Raw genomic sequence first — 22,888 nt, forward strand, 5'->3', positions numbered from 1 at the left:
TGCACCTCGGTCTGACCCACAAATTATTGTAGCTGATCCTGCAGGCAGCTTTTAAGTATGTTCAGGTGACTCCAGTGGGTGGCCAACTTTGGGAAACCCTGGTGTGGGAGAGAAGTCCTTACCTGGGGTGTCCCTTGTGTGTTGTAGGGGACATCAGATTCACCTAGAGCCCTTCCTCAAACTCTGCACACTGATGTAGAAATTGATGGATATTCTGATTCCTAAATATTCTGACCCCATCTGATTCCAGGCAGGAAGTTCCAGCAAATGTGACATCTGTCTGTGAGACAGTCCCACTGTGCTTGCAATTCCCTGTGTGTGAGTTGCTGTGACAGGGACTACACATGAACTGTTAGGACCTGCACAGTTGGAGCACGGTGGCCCCTCAGTTGTGACTTCATACAGCTGTGTACCCTGTGGCACTGCTAATCGAGCACACCTGTAGAGAGGCAGTGTGGCTCTGTAGAGAGGCCGGAAGCAGGATGGGCATGGACGGCAACCCTGGCTCTGACTCATAGCTGTGGGGTTTGGGTGTGTTTTTCTTGTGCCCCAGATTCCCTATTAGTAAAATGAGCATCATAGTACCCAGCTCATGAGGGTGCTATGAAGATTAAGTGAGATATGACCTGTAAAGAGCCTAGCACATTGCCTGGCACATAGTAGGTGGTCAGTAGACATTGGTGTCCTATCTTCTCTAAGACAAAATGTTACCATATCTGTCCCCTCAACTCCTAAACTGTCCTTTTAGTAAAAGAAAATGTAACTCATTATTATAGCAACAAGGAAGAAATACTAACCGATATTCTTCAGTTGGCATACTTATCAAATATGTAATTTGTATTCATCTAGCTCATGGTTATTCAATATTTGCTAGGTCAAGGTGTCAGAAGGATGGTTTGTATGTGTACATATACACAAACAGATATATTATAGATTGTACGTATATACACATACACATATATATGCATACATGTAGACGCGTATATGCATGTATACAAATATATACACATGCACATATAGTATACACACATATGTACATATACATACACATATATGACAGGACCCTGTTGTGCAGTACTTTAAAAAAAAAATGTTACTCAGTTCAGGACTCCTGGGTGGCTCAGTCAGTTAAGCGTCTGACCTCAGCTCAGGTCATGATCTCGCAGTTTGAGGCTCTGAGCCCCGCATTGGGCTCTGTGCTCACAGCTCAGAGCCTAGAGCCTGCTTTGGATTCTGTGTCTCCTTCTTTCTCTGCCCCTCCCCCACTCACGCTCTGTCTTTCAAAAATAAACATTAAAAAAATTAAAAATAAATGAATATTTTAAAGATAAAAATTTAAAATAATGTTACTCAGTTGACCAACAAAAGTAATGCTTATTGTAACAATTCAAACATCAAAGTAACATAAAAGTAACTAAATTAAATTGCCTAGCTTTACTTCCCACTCCTACTCCACCCCTGTAGGGCAACCATTTTTAAAAATACCTGTAATTTGAAGTTTAAATACATTTTACATGGATTTTGTCCCTTGTTTTTCTTTTGCACCCATACACACACACTCCATTTGGGTACATACCGCATTCCCATTCCGTAACTTTCTTCATTTAACAATATAATATGGACATCTTTGAAGTCCATGCATATGACCCCTCTACCGGTTTTCAGCAGCTCATGGCATCCCGCAGGATGAATACACGACTTTCCAACCATTCCCTGGTGATGGGCATACAGCGTTTCGCTGTAGAAGAGGCTACAGTAAACAATCTTTTCTAAAAATTTAAGTACTGGCACTTCTACTTATTTCGGATAGAGCAGAGATAGAGTCTCCAGCAGGTTATGACCCAAGAGCAGACAAGGCAAAAGCCGAACAAGTATTAAGAAGCGTGCCTCCCCCCCCCCCCCCCCCGCCCTTCACTGACATGCCTACCACATCCCAGGCACTTCAGTGGGCACTACAAGCTGTGAACGTGAATGAGACTCAGTCTGACTTGAAGCAGTTTGTTCACCAAGGCAGCATTGGGTTAAATGTCAAAACCAGGGTCCCACATGATATATGTCTTAAGGTCCACAGTGAAATCATCCTAATGGTGCTTAAGCCAACCTCCACTCCAGCCCTAGATTCTAACAAGTCCCACTGACTCTGGAGTTCTGTATGAAAAGCCCTTTCGTGCAGTTTCCTTCCAATTACATTTGTAGTAGAAAACAAGAGAACTCCCAACTAAATCGCAGAGGAGATGTTAACTTCCTTTTCTAATTCGGCCAGTAGTTTATCCGCTCAGTTTGCTCCCTCGTTTTCTTCCAGAAGCTAAAGGTGAAAGAGAAAGTTCCCCCCCCCTCCCCCGCCCCCCACAGAAAGACCCTGTGTCTCCTGTCAGGCCTTTGACACATTTCAGCGATACACTTACAAGTAGATAACTAAACAGGAAGTTACAAAACCAGGCTAAGCTGTAGAATAACTTTTGAAAGCACATGTAACAGGATTCAACAGATTTTTTAAAGCAGCTATGAAATAGTGTCACCAGAATTGTTTTTACTCGGTGATTTTTACTGCACAAATGTTTAAATGCTGTGGCACCCGTGGAGATGTGCGGCTCGTGTTTGCTTGGAGAAATCACTGACTGTTTAGCTGCCACCCTTCAGCTGCAGCGCCTTCAGGACCTGCCTCAGCTTCCCTGCAGCCGCCACCAGTGACTGAGCATGGAGGGAGGCTAGAGCCTAGGCCTTCTTGGAATGGGTGCTCTTGACTGTGGAGCTCCCCAGGGGAGCGGGAAGCTGACAGGTCTGCCTCAGCCAGCTCTGCATTGCGATCTGGAGCTCTCCTTGTCCATTCCTGCTTCCTCCTTTCTTTTCATAATGTCAGGCCTGCCTTGTGATCTGGGAGTCTGGCCAATCTTGTTTCCTCCCCTTCTATCCTGCACAGCATCTGCTAACTTCCCCACCTCACTTCTCAGTGTCTGTGTTCTGGGGCATCCAATCAACACAGAAGCTTCCAGGGCAGTGTAGGAACATAAATGTTTTACATCTCATTCAGAGAGCCAAAGAGCATGAACATATCCCCCAGCCCCTGGATGTTCTTTCACCAGGCTCTGCTAAAAATGAATTATGATCTGCCAAAGTGAAACTGACCATTTCATTTTCATTATTCAGGTTGGACACAAAAACCAAACATGAAGAAAAACAAACTCATATATACTCTGAAATTCCACTTTATTTTTTTATTTTTTTAAGTTTATTTTTTGAGAGAGACAGGGAGACAGAGCGTGAGTGGGAAAGGGGCAGAGACAGAGGGAGACACAGAATCTGAAGTAGGCTTCAAGCTCCCAGCTGTCAGCACAGCCCCACACAGGGCTCGAACCCCTATGCCGTGAGATCATGACCTGAGCCGAAGTCAAATGCTTAACCGACTGAGCCACCCAGGCACCCCATGAAATTCCACTTTAGTTACCTAAACTCTTTCTAGGAACTGAGGCAAGGAACATATTTTGGTATAACTTCGGTGTTTTTTATGAACTGAGTATGGCTAGGACATCATAGTTAAAATGAAAGGACAGGGGCGCCTGGGTGGTTCAGTCGGTTGAGCGTCCAACTTCGGCTCAGGTCATGATCTCACGGCATATGGGTTCGAGCCCTGTGTGGGGCTGTGCTGACAGCTGGGAGCCTGGAGCCTGCTTCGGATTCTGTCTCCCTCTCTCTCTGCCCCTCCCCCACTCATGCTCTCTTTCTCCTTCAAAAATAAATAAACATAAAAAAATTTTTTTTAATAAAAAAATAAAATAAAATGAAAGGACGCTATTTCCATCTCTGTCACTTTAATTGCAGTTCCACTTGGAGCACCATTGTTCCTGATAAGCTGCCTCCCCTTGTGCTTCCACGGACTGAGAAGGAAATGAGTAATGATTGTATTCTCGTTGCAGGGGAGTTTGGAGAGGTATACAAGGGGCGTCTGAAACTTCCGGGCAAGAGGGAAATCTATGTGGCCATCAAGACGTTGAAGGCTGGGTACTCAGAGAAGCAGCGTCGGGACTTCCTGAGCGAAGCAAGCATCATGGGCCAGTTTGACCATCCCAACATCATCCGCCTGGAAGGCGTGGTCACCAAGAGTCGGCCTGTCATGATCATCACAGAGTTCATGGAGAACGGCGCTTTGGATTCTTTCCTCAGGGTAAAGGCAGCCCAGGGGTGTGGATGATGTTAGCACTGTTGACTGCTGGGGAGAAGTGTCTGCATGAGGATAGGCTGCCACTTAGGAATTGCCTGATGAAATGTGGGTGGGCGTTGGAGATGTTAGCGAGGTTGACAGATTTGTTCCTAAAAGGATAGAACAAAGAGGAGCCTGTGGACCCCTTGGTAGGAGGATAACGTGGAGTAGGGCCTTAATAAATACTCGTTGGATGAATACGAATGAATAGGGAGGCAGGTGAAGAATGGCCATCGGCATCTGCATGAATCACGGAGATTGAAGAGACTTCAGCTGCTACGCTGCCCTGTGTGATTCACACAGACGCCAGTGGCCATCTCTGCCTTTTCTCCAGTGCGGCCACCCTCCCCGCCTGCTCCCTTCATTTGCAGCTCAGAGATAAAGCAGGCTGCCCTTTTCTGATGCCTGGGCCACCCGCCCTCTGAAGGGGCACTTCTGGGCATGAAAGGAATAGACAGTGTCACGAGCATTCACAAGTCTTTTCTGGGCTTGATGAGGAAGCATGACTTCAAGCTACAGCAGAGGTGGGGGTACCTCGAGGCCGCCGGCTGCAAGATCTGTAAGTGATCGTTGTCAGAATGTGCTCACATGGAACCACGCTGGAACCGCTTTCATTTCTGTGGGACATCACAGAATTACTCAGGGTGGGAGTGAGGGAGAACAGACATGATGCTAATGCCTGGGGAGTGGCAGCTGACTGGGCATAGGCCAGTGAGCAAGTCCTGCCTCGGACCAAAGCCTCAGCTGGGGACTGCTGGGGGCCCTGAGAGCAGAGAGTATGTGAACAGCATCACAATGGAGCTGGGCCTTCTGAGCAAGGACTTCAGGGTAATACCAACTGGCAGGCTGTACATGTCACCAAAGCTACCAAACAGTAGCTGTGGCTGCAGATTAAAGTATTATTCATACACTTGGTCTTGAAATATTCATGGGGTGAGTGCTATGGTCACGCCCCGTACTGGGTGCTGGGCCTATAGGGATGAAAGAGACATTGCTCTAATGCTATGTAACAGATCACCTAACTTCCGTGGCTTAGCACAGTTTATTTTGTTCATGAGTCTGCAATCTGGGCAGGGCTCGGTGGGGATGTCTCTGTTCCATGTGCTATCAGCTGGGGCACTTCAAGATCTGGGGCCTAGAATCATCCAAAGCCTCACTCACTCATCTGTCTGACAGTTGATGTTGGGTGTCAGCTGGCATCTCTCCAGGTGGCCTGCTTGGGCTTCCTCACAGCAAGCTGGGTCCCAAGAATTAACATCCCACGAGATGAAGGCAGAAGCTGGACCGCTTTTGGAACCTAGCTTCACGTCCCACAGCACCCTTCAACTACTGTGATATGACCCTCAGGTTCACGGGGAGGAAATGTGCCCCACATCTTGATGGGGAACAGCAGCATGGTGTCGTCTTATACATAAGGGATGGGAGGTCCTGTTGTGCCCACCTTAGAGACCACAACCTGCCACAGAGGTCCCTGCTCTGAGGACCTTGGTGCCCAAAGCGTCCAGCAATCATCCACTTAGATTCTGCTTTTTGTTTCTGTGTGTGGCGTAAAGAAGTATTGTAAGCCAAGAAGAACTGAAATCTTCCTGGGGAAACCCGGGAAGGCTTCAAGGAGGAGAGAGAATTATCTGATTGTAGAATGAGGAACCCACAGGCAGACGGGTCAGCAGGCCAGTATGATGGAACAATTGAGCAGTGTATTCAAAGTCCAGAGCCAGCATGGCCTATCTGGTAACGTTTCAGCAGCTGGTGGTGGCTCCAAAGTTCAGAAGCAGGGCTTGGGGACTGCGGTGTGAAAGGGTAGCCAGGGGACCTGTCTAGAAGCTGCATTTGCACATACTGAAGCTACCTTGGCAGGGCAAACACACACTTTTGCCTCCTCTGGGTTATTAGGCAATAGTAGCTTATTTTTGGAGGGGGGAATGGGGGGGCAAATGATGGGGTGGATGTACTTTGCCTGGTACAGGCTCCTTGAGGGTATGGGTTATGCCTTTTATTTTGAAACCCCCAGTGCCCAACACAGTGATCATCTGGTGAATGCTACTTGGATTAAAAAAAACAAAACAAAACAAAAAAACATGAAAAACGATTTCTGGCACAAAAAGGTTTGGGAGTGACAGGGGAAATGTAGACATCCTGAGCATCCGTGGACTCTTATTCTTGTGGCCAGACCTCTCATGTCAGAGTCAGGAAGAGACCATGCTTTCCTGGGGGCATTCATTCGTGATCAGGGATCTTCTTGTGAAGACAGCCAAATAAATGTGAATAGAAGGCCATGTTAGGAGAAAAAGGATTTTCTGGAACCAGCCTCCAGACCTTTTTAGGAGTCATTTATTTCCTACAAGTGACCTGATTGTACTTCACAGAGTCACAACATGATTTGAAGACTGTGATCAGACTTTCTCCCTGGAACATGCAGGGGAACAAGGAGATTCATTCTCAGGAGGCTACAGAAAATCAAAACCCCACACAGATGCTCCACTCAGGGCTATTTCCGTGTGAGGCCCAGGACATGGGGGCATGGTAGGCACCAGTATTTGTCACGATGATGAGGCCTGGTCGGTGGGAGAAGAGCCAGGGGCAAGAGAGGAACACAGGGAGGCAGAGGAGAAAGGATGGCAAGTAAGGGATGGCTAGAGCAGGCAGCGCAAGGAGGAGAGGGAAATGAAGCGTTTCTGACTCCTCGCACGGCATGGAGGCAGGTAATCTATAAATCTAATTTCAACCTTACTACCAAACCCTGGAGCATAGCAACATTAATTGATGTATCTGCTGCTTGGTAAAATTGAAAAGTAGGTCATCAGTTCAGTTCTGCAGGGTCCATCTTTTGGGAAGTAGTATAATTTTAGGATCACCATTCAGAGAATAAAGGAAAAGAGTTAGTCCTCAATTTGTGCAACTGCCCCCACCCCGACACACACACACACCAAACTGGCCATGGCCGTTTACACTGGGCATGGTGGCTTTGGGGAGTGGCTGCAGCTCCAGCTCTGGGTCAGCGTCTGGGCGGCTGTGGCCCCTGGGGATCCAATGGGCACACTGGCTTCTCACAGCCCACCCACTGCTCCTCTCCCATTGCAGGACTTAGAGTCTTTCACCTTCTGAAAGGATTAGAAACACTGTTATTTTCTAACCACACATTCAATAGGTTCAGTATTATTCATTTTTTAAATGTCTATGCCATGGATTATGTAGCATGCAAATCCATTATTTAATATATCCTTGTTGGCACTAGTGTCTCTTGCATAATCTTAGGAATGGTCCCTGAAGCCCTTCTCAATGTCCTGTGCCATAGCCAAAAAGGTCAACATGCTCTGTAAGGCCTTCTTGCCTAGCCTGACCTTGTAGTTGCTGCTGGGTCATCTACAGACAGTCATAACTGAAAGACTCTTGGAAGTTACTGAGCAATGTCACATTCAGACATTTCTTATCAGGGAGGCTCATTCATGGGCTGGAGCCCATGACCATAACCCAGAGATCGGGAAGAGAATACCAGATTGGACATCCCGAGACCTAGGTTCTGCTTTGTGCTCCACCATGAGTCACCGGTGGCCTTGAGCAAATCTGTTAACTCAGTTTCCCAGTCTATAAACTAAAGGCATTGGAATTGAATGATCTTGAAAGGTAGGGCTCTTACAGTTAAAAAAAAAAAATCTATGATTCATTCTCTTCAAACAAATCAAATAAGGGTTTCATTTCCTGAAGTGGATTTGTCAATGAAAGTTGAAATACCTAAATCCTTCCTGCCTAATAAAAGGGCCAGCAAGTGGCTTCAGTGAATTTGCCAAAAAGCAATTTCAGCAGAAAGCACTTCATGAGGGAAGAAAGTTTAAATCACTTCACTGTACTGTATTTTTACCATGTGATCACCGTGGAGCCTGATCCTTTCCAAAGTCAGTGAGAGAACTGGGCTTTTTCTGTCTTGTACATCTTTGTATGCTGATGTTCCTGTCTTTGGAAGTTCTTCTTGGGGAGTTAGACCAATGGACCGAACCTAAAACAGTTGAATGTGTCAGGGAATCTTAATAGGTTTGTGTCTTTAAGTTTCACCAGGATTATGAACTCAACAGGCACAATCCTGTCTTATCATGAAATGTGATTACCCTGCAGGTTCTAAAGAAAATATGTTGCCATTACAAAGTCCATATTCCATGGAAAAGACCCTGGACAGGAGTTTAAAGATTCAAATAAGAGTAGCATATTTCAGGCACACATGTCTCTACTTTCTTTTTCTATGACCATGGCAGACATCATTAATCAATCATGTCACTTTTTGCTGCAAAGCTTCTACACAGCCTTCTTCTCCACACAACATTTGAGGAAGGCGTTACCAGTTGATCACAGATGGAATGTTAGTGCAGAAGTAATTTGCTATCCTGGACTTAGATTCTTGTTATAAGTCAAAGCCACACAGAATGATTTAAGGCTGATCACTTAAACTTTCTGGACTTCCTTTATCTTCTCTGAAAAGCAATAAACTGTTGTCTGCCTTGCACAAAGGAGGATCAAAACACATTCTATCAAGAATGACTTGCCATTCAAAAGTCAAGAAATAGAAAAAATCATGTTAGTTAATTAATTGATCCAAACTTCAGGCCTGCATCATTAGGCCTCAGTCATCCACTGCTACAGTTGGGGTGTGGGTGTTGGGGTTTTTTTTTTACTGCAGCTGCCAACCTGTAGAGCCCAGAATGCCCTGTGAGCGAGGTTCTCCTATGGCAGGGATCCTAGGATGTGTCCCTAGCATACCAGGAAGCTGCGAGGAACCTATAGTCCTGGCCCCTGGTGTCCTCAGACTCTCTCACCAGGCTCTGGGAGAGCTGATTTGTGAGACATTATGGTTTGGCTGATAATACCAGCAGTTGTTGCTGTCTTAGTATTCACGAGCACCGAGCTAAGCCCTTTCATGTATACTGTCTCATTTAACCTCACCAAAATCCTATGAAGAATGGACGCTATGTTCTTATTTTACAGATGTGGGAATGATGGCTCTGGAAGTTAAATGACCTGCCCGGGGGCACGCAGCCAGTGAGCAGCAGAGCCTGGGTCCAGGCCAGGTCTGTCTGTCTCCAAAGCCTGGACTTTTTTTTTTTTTTTTAATGTTTATTCATTTATTTTTGAGAGAAAGAGAGCACAAGCAGAGGAAGGGCAAAGAGAGAGAGGGAGACACAGAACCCGAAGCAGGTTCTAGGCTCCGAGCTGTCAGCATAGAGCCCAACCTGGGCACTCAGACCACAAACCGTGAGATCATGACCTGAGCTGAAGTCAGATGCTTAACCGACTGAGCCACCCAGGCTCCCCAAAAGCCTGGACTTTTAACCACTTCTTGGCCTTCGTTGACCCCAGAACCTATAAGGGTGACTGACCTAAATATTAAAACAAATTAGATGGTAAAGCTGTTCCATGAAGGCTTCAGTGATTTAAAGTAGAAACAGACCTATTGCTGTGCATTCTTCCAACATTTCTCTTCCCAGAGCTGTTTACAACCACCACCGATCCCCTCCCCAGAATCTATCTACAAACCGGCTTCTTTTGGGAGACATTCATTTTTAACCACATTGTTGTCTACACTTACAGAGAGGAAGTAACAAACTGAATTGGAAAAATGTGACCCTTGTGACTTGCAGCTGAGATACATTTTCCAACATACAGAAGTTGCATGACAACTTTCTGGGGAGGCAGGTCCCTAGAGACCTACTTAGAGAAAATGAATGGTGTTCGCAAAAGCCTGGCTAACTTCTCGAGGAGGTGTTGATTGAAGTTCATTAGCAAGGAGGAGGATTCGTATCACTCACAGCACATCCAGCTCTCACAGATGGGCACCATGTGCTGAACAACAGTCAGGGTTTCCAAAAAGCAGATCTGCACTTCCTTTTGGAATTGGTTAGAAGAAAATATTGCAGGGAAAGCATTCCAGGCAGGGTGGGAGGTGGTTAAGGTTTGAGTTAGAAACAGCCTGGAGCTTGGGGTGTGTCAATCCCAGTGTGTTTGGGGGTTCTCTTCTGGGAGGCATCTCAGGAAGGTGTGGAGGGAGCGTCAGTTTGCTCACTCTGATTGATCAAGGGGCGTAGCCCTAGAACACAGACCTGGGCTTGCAGTCTTGCAGAAGGAAGTCTTCAACATTCACACTATCATGGTTAGACTGTTTGATTGGTGGGGTTTTCTCTAATACACAGGGTAGCTTTTCAATGGCTGTTTTGTTTTTCCATATTTATTTTTGCATGGAAAATGCTTTTGTAGGAGTGCATGCATAGATGCTGTGTCTCACACACACTTAAGTGAGGTAGTGCATGTGACTGTGTTGTATATCACCTCACATGCAGTAGGTGCTCAGTAAATGGGAGCTGTGCACGTTTTTGTGTGCTGTTTCACAGGAGGGAGCTGGGGAGTGGCTGCTTTGCCCAGGGTCTGTGTCCAGCAGTAACTTAGACTAGACCCAGGGTGTTCTACCTCCTCTCACCTCTCCCCTAGTCAAAGCTTCTCAATGCCTGGGCCAAGCTCTACTTAACAGAATACTACTTATCGTTCTTCGGCGGAGCAGCTGGGGCTGGACTAGAAGAGAAAATGTGTTATTGGCAGCAAAGCACGGGGTCCGTTGATGTAACCAGTGTGTGCAGAAGCCAAGACCCAAGGGCTTTGGGGAAGCAGGAGGAAGATTGATACATTCACTGAGGTCTGTCACCAAACCTTGAAGGAGAGCATCCACTCAGGAAACAGTGAGCCCACCGGTGACTGGAGAGGGGCAGCACTGCAGCTGGGCTCCCATTCGCTAAGAGGGCCAATGCCATATGTTGTGTGTGTGTTTCTCCTGCCACTAATCCCTTTGAGGTGCATATGGCTATCCCAATGTCAAGGTTGACAGCTCTGGTAGGACCCAAGGAAGACACCTTAAGCATTTAATTCTGGAAACAGGGAGAGATGTAGTAGTCACTAATGGAGCACATGTTTATTGAGCTTTTTCTATTTAAAGTTCTTAGCACTGGGAGTGCAATGGTAACCACAGGAGAGAGGGTCTTGTCTTCAGAGAGCCAAGCAGCAGAGGCAGATGGATAGGTGTTACACATACACACCTAAAACTTGTGATATGCTAAGAAGAAGAATAAGAGCATTCATAAAAGACAAGAAGATAGTAAGAAAGTGCTAATCATATTTGGAGGAGGGGAGTAGTTATAGAGACATTCTCTCTGAAAAAGGGACACTTAGTGGAGACCTTAAGGGCAGGTAAGTGTTGATTGTGAGGAAGAGCAGAGGGGACGGCAGGTGTAGGGGCCATAAGGAAGGAAGACCTTGGCTTGGGAAAGGACTGAGAGGTCACCAGTCACTGTGGCTGGCAGGTGAGGTGGTGGCTGATCCCCTGGGGTCCCGTGGACCATGAGGAGGAGTTTGGAGCTTTTCCCTAATACAATGAATGGGAAGCTGTTATAGAGCTTGAAGCCAGGGAGTGGCATGGCCTGATTTATGTCTTGCAAAACTGGCTGTAGCTGCTGTGTAGAGAATGGATTGGGGAAAGGCAGGTGTGGGGAGGCTGTTACAGGTGATGGATGATGGTGACTTGGTTAGAATGGAGGCAGTAGAGATGGAGAGGCGTGAATGGCTTTGAGATGTATTTTGGAGATAGAATCAACAGGGTTGGCAAGGAGAGAGCAGAGCATTCAAGGAGAGGGATGGGGGAGAGGGGGGGAGGGAGAAGGACACAGTGAGCAGCATGGCCAGTCACAGACAGAGGCTGACAAGCAGTAGGACCGTGGTCCTGTGGCTTCTGTTTAACCACTGAAGCCCATCTTGATCCCAATGCCCTTTATGCCTTGTTACAGCAAAATGATGGGCAGTTCACGGTGATCCAGCTGGTAGGGATGCTCAGGGGCATCGCCGCGGGCATGAAGTACCTGGCTGAGATGAACTACGTGCATCGGGACCTGGCTGCTAGGAACATCCTGGTCAACAGTAACCTGGTATGCAAGGTGTCTGACTTTGGCCTTTCCCGCTACCTCCAGGATGACACCTCAGACCCCACCTACACCAGCTCCTTGGTGAGTCCTTCTTAGTGTTCTCAGGTAAAAGCATGGCATGAATAAAAAGTGGCTGCACATGGCTGGGCTGGGGACCCATGGCAGGGCACACTGGAAGCGACTGGCACCTGAACTTATCTCCCACTGGGGGAGGCAGGTGCTAGATGGAGAAACAATAGCAGCTGCTTGTCCTCGTTGTCCAGGTAAGCATTTGGGCATAGGCTGTAAGGAAGGATCAGGGTGTCTACTCTGAAACCGTGGATGGTGTTCTTGGCCAGTGGGAAAAGGACACTTTGGAAGAGGTGATTTGGAGGAATCCAGGCAGTTGGAGAGTAGCGTCAGAGACGTCCATCAGCAGAAGTAGGCACCGGTGGGGCTGGGTACTGTGTCACCAGGCAGACCCTTGGTCCCCTCCTCTTCTCCCTCTCCCGTGCTTCCAGACAGCTCTAAGTGCCGTGTACATGATGAGTACTCTCACATTGGTATTCCCACTCAGCTTCCCCCTCCACAGTCAAGGCAGCTCTCATCACCTCCATCCAGTCATCTGGTTCTCACAGTTCTAGTCCCAACCGTTACAGGTCCAAAGCAGAGCTTTCTCCTCCATTTTCCTCCCCAATTTCTCCAGCTTAGTGGTTCCACCAATTCAACAAATGACTGAAACCTGCGAGTCACCCTTGATTTCTCTCTGCCTCACCATCCATGTCCAATCCCTTGGCAACTCCCATAGGTTCAAATAAAATCTGCCTCTTTCTTTCCATCTCTGCAGCCCCCATCCTATTCCAAAGCACCATTCTCTTTCACCTGGTCCCTTCTGGTAGCTTCCTAACTGGTCTCCCTGGTTTCTTCACTCCCAGGATGTTATTATAAAAATAAGAACAATACAGAGAAGTAAGGGGGGAAAAAGACAACCAAGAAACCACAATCCCCCCTGAAGCAAGAGTCAGTAAACTTTTCCTTAAATGCCATATAATAAGTATGTTAGGCTTTGTTGGCTAAGAGGCAACATAGAGGATATTGTGTAGATAATTAGGTAACACTTTAAAAGGGTATAAATACCATTCTTAGCTCATGGGCTATAAGAATCCAGGTGACCTGACAGATTTGGTGTTCAGGCCATAGTGTACCAACCCCGGTCCTTAGGCGTCAGTTTTAATAGTTGGGCATGTCTCTTTGCACACTTTTCTCATTGCTCCAAAATTTGAAGATTTTTATTTTATAACAGTGGGATCATACTGTGCCTATTGTTCTGCTGTGCGTGTCTCAGGGGCATTCTTCCTGCCAAGATGCTTTTCTACAAGTTTGTGAATATTTACGCTCCACTAGGAACGTATGGTGCCCACCTTCCAACATCCTTACCAGCACTGAAGGCAATCGATCTTTACCAATTTGCCAATCCAAAGATGAAAAGCATTATTTCCTTTTGTTTTGGTCTGCCTTTTCACCTGACTGCTGGAGATACCCCTTTACTGTCTTCTCGCAGTTACTGGGATTCACATTTCAGCTGCTGTTTATTATATGTACATGCCTTTACCTGTTTTTCTATTGGGTTGTATGCTGGTTTCTTAGAAATTTATAGGAAGCCTTTTTATATTAGGGGTGTTAACCCTTTGTCTCCATGTATGATACAGTTAGTTCCCCTTACCACATCTCTTGTTCTTTTGATACTGTTTATGATATCCTTTGGCTTCCAAAAGCAGTTAATATTCTTCTGGTCAAAAATACGCATCTGTTCTATGTTTTCTTGGGGTTTTTTTGTTTGTTTATTTACTTATTTATTTAAAAAATTTTTTAAATATAAAATTTATTTTCAAATTGGTTTCCATACAACACCCAGTGCTCATCCCAACAGGTGCCCTCCTCAATACCCATCACCCACCTCCCTGCCCTCCCACCCCTCATCAGCCCTCACTTTGTTCTCAGTTTTTAAGTCTCTTTGGCTCTCTCCCTCTCTAACCTCTTTTTTTTTTCTTCCCCTCCCCCATGGTCTTCTGGTAAGTTTCTCAGGATCCACATAAGAGTGAAAACATATGGTATCTGTCTTTCTCTGTATGACTTATTTCACTTAGCATTAACACTCTCCAGTTCCATCCACTTTGCTACAAAAGGCCATATTTCATTCTTTCTCATTGCCAAGTAGTATTCCATTGTGTATATAAACCACAATTTCTTTATCCATTCATCAGTTGGTGAACATTTAGGCTCTTTCCATCATTTGGCTATTGTTGAAAGTGCTGCTATAAACATCGGGGTATTTAAAATGTTTTTAATGTTTATTCATTTTTGAGAGACAGAGAGAGACAGGAGCATGAGCGGGAAAGGGGCAGAGAGAGAGGGAGACACAAAATCCAAAGCAGGCTCCAGGCTCTGAGCTGTCAGCACAGAGCCTGACGTGGGATTCGAACTCATGAACCACAAGATCATGACCTGAGCCGAAGTCGGACGCTCAACCGACTGAACCACCCAGGCACCCCGGTTTTTTTGGTTTATTTAAAAATCTCTCTTCACTCCAGGGTTATAAGTGCTTTTTAAAGTTTCCTGTACTATCTTATTGGAGGTTTTGCTCTGTATTTAAATACTAAGCACACCTGAAATTTATTTATTTTTCCCAAGATTTCATTTTGGAAAATTTTCAAGCATACAGAGAGCTTGATAGAATTTACAGAGGCTAGCCATTACCCACCATCTAGGTTTTAGAATGAATATCTTGCTCTGTATGATTTATTATATAACCATCCATCTGAGCTATCCCTCTGTCCATTCTTCACTCCATCCTATTCTCTTGATGCATTTCCAGATTTCATGTACCTCTTGGCCATCTGTATGTCTTTGGAAAAATGTCTAGTCAGATCCTTCACCCATTTTGTAATCAGGTTGTTTGTTGTTGATGCTGAGTTACATGATTTCTTTGTCTATTTAGATATTAACTTCTGGGGCGCCTGGGTGGCGCAGTCGGTTAAGTGTCCGACTTCAGCCAGGTCACGATCTCGCGGTCCGTGAGTTCGAGCCCCGCGTCAGGCTCTGGGCTGATGGCTCGGAGCCTGGAGCCTGTTTCCGATTCTGTGTCTCCCTCTCTCTCTGCCCCTCCCCCGTTCATGCTCTGTCTCTGTCCCAAAAATAAATCAAAAACGTTGAAAAAAAATTAAAAAAAAAAAGATATTAACTTCTTATTGGATACATTTATTTGCAAATATCTTCTCCCATTCAGTAACCTGCCTTTTCATTTTGTTGATGGCGTCTTTTGATGTTCAGATGCTTTTTGGTTTGATGTGGTCCCATTAGTTTATTTCTGTTTTTGTTTCCCTTGCCTTTGAAGCCAAATCCAATATAAAACATTGCTAAGATTAAGGTCAAGGAGCTTGCCACCTGTGTTCTTCTAGGAGTTCTGTGGTTTTAGGTCTAACGTTCAAGTCTTTAATCCATTTTGAGCTGATTTTTGTATATGGTATAAGATGGTGGTTCAGTTTCATTCTTTTGCATGTGGCTGTCCAACACCCTTTATTGAAGAGACTGTCGTTTCCTCATTGTGTACTCTTTGCTCCTTTGTTATAAATTAACTACCAGGTAGGCATGGGTTTATTTCTGAGTTCTCTATTCTGTTTCTGTTTTTGTTTTCTTGCCAATACCATACTGTTTTGATTACTGTAGCTTTACAGAATAGTTGGAAATCAAGGACTATGATACCTCTGACTTTGTTCTTTTTTCTCAAGATTTTTTAGCTATTTGAGTTTTCTTTGTGGTTCTATGTAAATTTGAGAATAATATGTTCTAGTTCTGTAAAAAATGCCATTAGAATTTTTATAAAGATTGCACTGAATCTATAGATTGCTTTGGGTGGTATGGACATTTTAACAATATTAGTTCTTCTAATCCATGAACATGGAATAGCTTTCCATTTATTTGTATCTTCTTCAGTTTCTTCATCAGTCTCATAGTTTTCAATGTACATACAGGTCTTTCACATCCATGGTTAAATTTTTTCCTAAGTATTTTATTCTTTTTAATGCAGTTGTAAATGGGATTGTTTTCTTGATTTCTCTAACAGTTTGTTATTAGTGTGTTAAAATGAAACATATTTTTGTATATTAATTTTGTATCTTGCAACTTTACTGAATTCATTTATTAGTTCTAACAGTTTTTTTTGTTGGAGGATTTAGAGTTTTCTATATATAGGATCATGTCATCTGCAAATACAGTTTTACTTCTTCCTTTCCAGTTTGGATGCCTCTTATTTCTTTTTCTTGCCTAATTCCTCTGGCTAGGCCTTCCAATACTGTGTTGAATAAAAATGGGGAGAGTGAGCATCCTGTTTTTATCCAGATCTTAGAAGGAAAGCTTTCAGCTTTTCACCATTGAGTATGATATTAACCATTGCTTGTCATATGAGGCTTTTATTATGGTGAGATATGTTCCCTCTGTACCCACTTCCTTGAGAGTTTTCATCATAAATGAATGAATTGTATCAAATGCTTTTTCTGTATCTACTGAGATGATCATATGATTTTTATCTCTCATTTTGTTAATGCTGTGTGTGATGTTGATTGACTTGTGGATGTTGAACCATCCTTGCATCTCTGGAATAAATCCCACTTGACCATAGTGTATGATCCTTTCAATGTATCATCGAATTTGGTTAGCTAATGTTTTATTGAGGACTTTTGTATCAAAATTCATCAGGAATATTGACTTGTAATTGTCTTTTTTTATATTGTCTTTGTCTGGTTTTGGTATAAGGGTAATTCCAGCCTCATAAAATGAGTTTAGAAGTGTTTCCTGAAGTTTTTTCGAAAGAGTTTGAGAAGTATAGGTATTACATATTCTTTGAATGTTTGGTAGAACTCACCAGTGAAACTGTCTGGTCCTGCCCTTATATTTGTTGGGAAGTTTTTGATTACTGATACAATCTCCTTACTAGTAATCGGGCTATTCACCATGATTCAGTCTCAGAAGACAGTAAAATGTTTATTTATTTCTTCTAGGTTGTCCACTTTGTTGGCATATAATTATTCATAACACTTGCTTAAGACTTTTGGTTTTCTGAGGTATCAGTTATAACTTCGCCTCCTCTTTTGTTTCTGATTTCATTTGAGTCCTTTCCCCGTTTTTCATGCTGAGTCTAGCTAAAGATGTCTCAATTGTGTTTATCCTTTTGAAGAACCAGCTCTTAGTTTCATTGATATTTTCTATTGTCTTTTTAATCTCTCTCTCATTTATTTATGCTCTGGTATTTATTATTTCCTTCCTTCTACTAGCTCTGGGCTTCACCTGTTCTTCTTTTTCTGTTCCCTTTAAGTGTAATGTTAAATTGTTATTTGAGATTTCTCTGGTTTCTTAAGCGAGGCCTGCAGTGCTATGAACTTCCCTCTTAGAACCACTTTTGCTTCATCCCAGAGATTTTGGTAAGAAATGATTCTTAAGTGTACATGTATAGAGTTTGAACAAATCCATACACCTGTGTATCCCAAACTCCTGTCAAGATACAGAACATGGCCATCACACTGGGAAGTACCCTCATACCCCTCCCCAGTCAGTTGTCACCCCTACCCTACACCCAGGGGCAACCACTGTTCTGATTATTTTTTCAACCATAGATTTGTTGTGCCTGTTCTAGAACTTCACATGATTGGAATTACAGTCTATGCTCTTTGTGTCTTTGAGATTCATTCATGCTGTTGTGTGCAGCAATACTTTGTTCCCATTTATTGTAGTATTTCATTGCTTATATATCTGTTCTTTTGTTGGTGGACACAAGGGCTATTCTCAAACTTTTTAAAAAATTTTTTAAATTTTTGTAACTTTTTTTTTTTTTGAGAGACAGAAAGAGACCAAGCCTGAGTAGGGTAGGGGCAGAGAGAGAGGGACACACAGAATCCAAAGCAGGCTCCAGGCTCTGAGCTGTCAGTGCAGAGCCCAATGCGGGGCTCGAACTCACAAACTGTGAGGTCATGACCTGAGCCAAAGTCAGATGCTTAACTGACTGAGCCACCCAGGTGCCCTTCAGAATTGTTTTTGAGTATGTATTAGGATATATATTTTTTTACCCTGTTTTCATGCAAGTGAATAGATCATTTAACAATACCATGTGTTAAATATATTATCCATATTTTATTGATCACTTGTCATCCTTGTCATATATTAAGTTGCATTATGAACCATGTTTTGATTCTCAATTCTGCTCCATCAACTTATTTACTTATTCTATGCCCAACCATATTGTTCTGATTGTAACAACTTTAGCACAAGTTTTACTATCCGTATTGTTTGGATTATAATAACTTTAGCAAAAGTTCTCCTCTTTGGGTGAGGTTATCCTTTATTCTTCCTTAAAAAAAAAAACTCTTTGGGGCGCCTGGGTGGCGCAGTCGGTTAAGCGTCCGACTTCAGCCAGGTCACGATCTCGCGGTCCGTGAGTTCGAGCCCCGCGTCAGGCTCTGGGCTGATGGCTCGGAGCCTGGAGCCTGTTTCCGATTCTGTGTCTCCCTCTCTCTCTGCCCCTCCCCCGTTCATGCTCTGTCTCTCTCTGTCCCAAAAATAAATAAAAAATGTTAAAAAAAAAAAAAAACTCTTTGTTGACTTTTATCAAATATCTTTTCTTTCAGGTATATTTGAAATCACTTTTTCTAGTTCTAAAACATGCATAAATACTCACATTTGGATTTTGAATGGAACTTTATTCTGCCTTTGAAAGGACTAACAGTTTAATGACTGTGAATCACCAAATAATGATGTGAACCAAACATTTATGCTTTACATTAAATTTTTTTTAGGTAAAGGATTCCCCACATGATGTTCTTGTATACATTAGTTAGACCATTCGTTGTGGTTTTGTTGTTCTTCTAACTGATAAAACGTATAAACTCCTAGATCTAAGAGCTTTCAGGATCCTTCTCCAATTGTTATGTTTCTCTGTCTCACTATATTTATCATATCATTTCTCCATTCTTTTCCTTTTAATTGAAATAGACATGGGGCACCTGGGTGGCTCGGTCAGTTAAGTGTCTGACTTTGGCTCAGGTCAAGATCTCACAGTTTTTGAGTTCAAGCCCTGCATCGGGCTCTGTGCTGACAGCTCAGAGCCTGGAGCCTGCTTCAGATTCTGTGTCTCCCTCTCTCTCTGCCCCTCCCAAACTCGTGCTCTGTCTCTCTCTCTCTCTCTCAAAAATAAATATTTTAAAAATAGATAACATGTTTGTTGATTAACAACTTGTGGTTCTAAAATTACAAAGAATTTATTCACATGGACAGTATGTATTGAGCAGCTGCTATGTGTCAGTACTGGTCACAGGCCAGGGACACTATCAAGATCAAAAAGAGACATTGTTATTGTTACTCACATCACTCACAGTTTGATGAGGAAAGGTAACATTAGTCAGACACAGATATAAGTGCATAATGACCAGTGGAGAAAAAAGCCATTGTGTTCTGTAAGAACATGAATAAAACAATAAATAACAATATAATCTGACCATATCTAGGGGGATTAAGGAGGGCTTCCAGAAGAGGAGATGGTGCTTCAGCAGGGATTTGAAGAATAAGTCACCCAAATGAAAGGGGAGGTTAGAACACTGAGAGACATAAATAGCATATACAAAGGCCCTGTGGCAAGAGAGAAAATGGAACATTAAAGGAGCTCATAGAGGACCCCTATGCTGGGAATTTGGGAAAAGAGGAGGAAAGTGGCCAGGGAGGTCAGCAGCAGCCTCCTGGACCCTTGTGATAGAATTCAGGGCCTTAGAGCAATGGGAAGTCATTCCAGGGCTGTGTATGTGTGTGTGTGTGTATGTGTGTGCACACATAGATGGATACACATGATCCAAAGGTGATGAATTTGCATTTTAGAAAAATAACTGGCTTTTCTCTTGTCTTTCCCTTCCAAACTCTTCTCTTACCTTCTTTCAGAATGAAACAAAACACTTTATTGGCTTTCTTTTATCTTTCACCAAAAAGCTACTTGGCAGACCCAATCAAGGTAGATGTCTCAGGCAAGGGAGGCATCCCTACTAGATATCTAGATCCATGTGGGGGAGAGCCAGCAGCCAAGAAAGGTTGGGAAATTAGCTATTTGCAAGGAGATGAGGAAATATATTGGAGACAATGGGAGCTATTGGAAAAGGAGGTACAAATATGGAAAACAAAACTAAAATGAATTATGTGGTATTGAATTGGAATTGAAAGTATTGGTGTGAACTTGGGTTTTTTTAATATATAAAGAGGTAGAGGAAAAACTACAGGTTGAGAGTGCCTCAAAGCAATGACACCACCTACAATACAATTACCTGTATGTAGAACGTGTGAAATCGTTCCACAGGTTCTTGAGGCTCTGCTCGTTATTTTCCCCAATTTTTCCTCTCTTCCTTATAACTGTCTTTAAGTTCATTGATTCTTTGGTTTACTGTTTCCATTTTGCTAACAGAAAGTTCCTCTAGTGATTTTTTTCTCATGTTGTCTTTTTTAACTTTACAATTTCTTATTAATCTTTCTTTTATAATTTCCAGTTATCAACGGGGGCGCTTTATATTTTTATACATCATAAGCATACCTTTCTTTATCTCATTGAGCATAGCTATAATAGCTGCTTTAAAGCTGAGGTCATCCTGGGGCGCCTGGGTGGCTCAGTCGGTTCAGTATCCAACTCCAGGTTTCGGCTCAGGTCATGATCTCACGGTTTGTGAGTTCAAACCCCGCATCAGCCTCCACACTAACGGTGCGGAGCCTGTTTGAGATTCTCTCTCTCCCTCTCTGCACCTCTTCTGCTGTCTCTCTCCATGTCTGTCTCTCTCTCAAAATAAATAAATAAACTTAAAAAAAAAAAAAAAAAAGCCCAGGTCATCCTGAGGTTGGCATCCTTTCCCATGAAAAGGGGTCACATTTCCCTGAGTCTTTGTCTGAATGGTAGTTTGGGATTATATACATTATGAATGTTACAATGTAGAGCCTGTAGGTGCTATTACATTGATCCAAAAAGTGTCAATGTTTCCGATTTAACAGGAAGTTAACTCAGTTAGACTCAACCTGCAAACTGTCAAGTGTGCAGGGAGAAACAGCTCAGATTTCATTTCCTGTGGTTTTCAGTCTGTCTCATAAATGCATGATTCAGGGGTCAGCCAGAGAATCGGGAAAAGTTCATATCCAGAATTTGGGATTCTCTCTCCCTGGCTCTCGTGTTTCCAGGGAGTCCCTGCAAACCCCAACTCTCTAGCAATCCTGATTGTTCTGGGCTCCTTCCCTTGGTTCCTGCAGCCACAAGGGGGTGGGATTTTCAGCTGGAGTTTTAGCCACAGGGCACACTTTCCTCAGAGCAAAATTGCAAAAGGTGAAACTCACCTTGTGCTGTTCAGTTTCTGGAATGCTCAAACAGTTTTCTGTTATCTTACTTCTTTTCCTTTTCTCTTCTATTTTGTTGTTACTCACTGGAGATTCTGTTTGTTAGAAGCATACCCCTCACACCAAAAGTAGAACCTTCCCCTTGTTACCCCTGTTCCATGAAACAGCCCTTAAGACTGCTATACTCCGTCTTTATAGTCCGTATCATACTCCATCTTAGTTCCCCCATTTCATGCCGTTCTTTCAAGACCTTTTTAATATCATCATCTTTCAAGACATCTTGTTTTACTTTATAAGTGAAGACCTCATTAATAGCTATTAAAGTTTTCTAGTTTTCCCTACTTGGCCCTCAGCTTTCATGTCTCATTCTGTCTTAATTCTCCACCATACTTTTCCCCAGGTCTTCCTCCTCTAAATTGCTATTTCTAGCCCCAGGATCATTTCCTTCCCACCAGGCTTCTGGAATAATGAACAGATAGAATGTGTTCCTTTGTGCTTTCTTATGGTTGGAATAAACCCACTAACCTAAGGAGTTCTTAACTGCTGGTAAAATTCCCACCCTTTAAGAGGGACAGATCTATGAGCTGGCCTGGGCTCTAACACCTGTATGATTTACAGGTATTCAAATTAACATTCCCAATTTCTTAGCTTGTGTGGGCAGCCATCACAAAATACCATAGCCTAGGTGGTTTGAACAACAGACACTGATTTTGCACATTTCTTCTTGAGGCTAGGAAGTCCAAAATCAAGGTCTTGGCAGATTTGGTTCCTGGTGAGAGTCCTCTTACTGGCTTGCAGATGGTCACATTCTCCCTGTATCCTCACATGGTAGAGAGAGCAAGAGTTCTGGTCTCCCTTCCTCTTCCTATAAGGACGCTGATCTTGTCACGGGGTCCCACCCTCATGACCTCATCTAAACCTAATTACCTCTCCAAGGCCCTACCTCCACATACCATCCCATTGGGGGTTAAGGTATTCAAAATATACATCTTGGGAGGACACAAGCATGTTTGACTTCACAGGTCACATTCTGATTATGACTGGTCCTGTCTTTTACTAAGAAGAAAAATAGCACATACGTACCAGGAAAGATGCCACATCTTTGATCAACTGTTTGCATTTGGGGCCCACATGCACATTCACAAACCTGATATTCACCCTTTATCAGCTCACGTTGGTGGACACAGCCCCAAGAGAATCCCACAAATCTCTTCATGGTGGCCTTCTGTTGGTTAAGTCAAAAACCCTACTCCAGTTGGCTTGCTTTCTCTTCTCATCAGTAGGAAAAGGCCCCATCCAGTCCCTTTGTGAGCGAAATCTCCCCTTCTTAGTATTCCACCAGGTTTCTTCTGCCAAAGTA

General features: G+C 43.6%; 1 protein-coding gene across 2 annotated transcripts in view; it reads left to right on the forward strand.

Annotated features, from left to right (window-relative positions):
- Positions 1-22,888, forward strand: part of EPHB1 (EPH receptor B1) — a 432,844-nt gene that overhangs the window by 369,255 nt on the left and 40,701 nt on the right. For both annotated transcript variants that reach the window (XM_058729964.1, XM_058729965.1), the window contains exons 11-12: positions 3,915-4,162; positions 12,013-12,228. In XM_058729964.1, coding sequence (XP_058585947.1) covers positions 3,915-4,162; positions 12,013-12,228 — 464 coding nt within the window. The remainder of the gene's footprint in view (positions 1-3,914; positions 4,163-12,012; positions 12,229-22,888) is intronic.

This window comes from Neofelis nebulosa, chromosome 5 (genome assembly GCF_028018385.1).
Source record: "Neofelis nebulosa isolate mNeoNeb1 chromosome 5, mNeoNeb1.pri, whole genome shotgun sequence".
Classification (NCBI taxonomy): domain Eukaryota; kingdom Metazoa; phylum Chordata; class Mammalia; order Carnivora; family Felidae; genus Neofelis; species Neofelis nebulosa.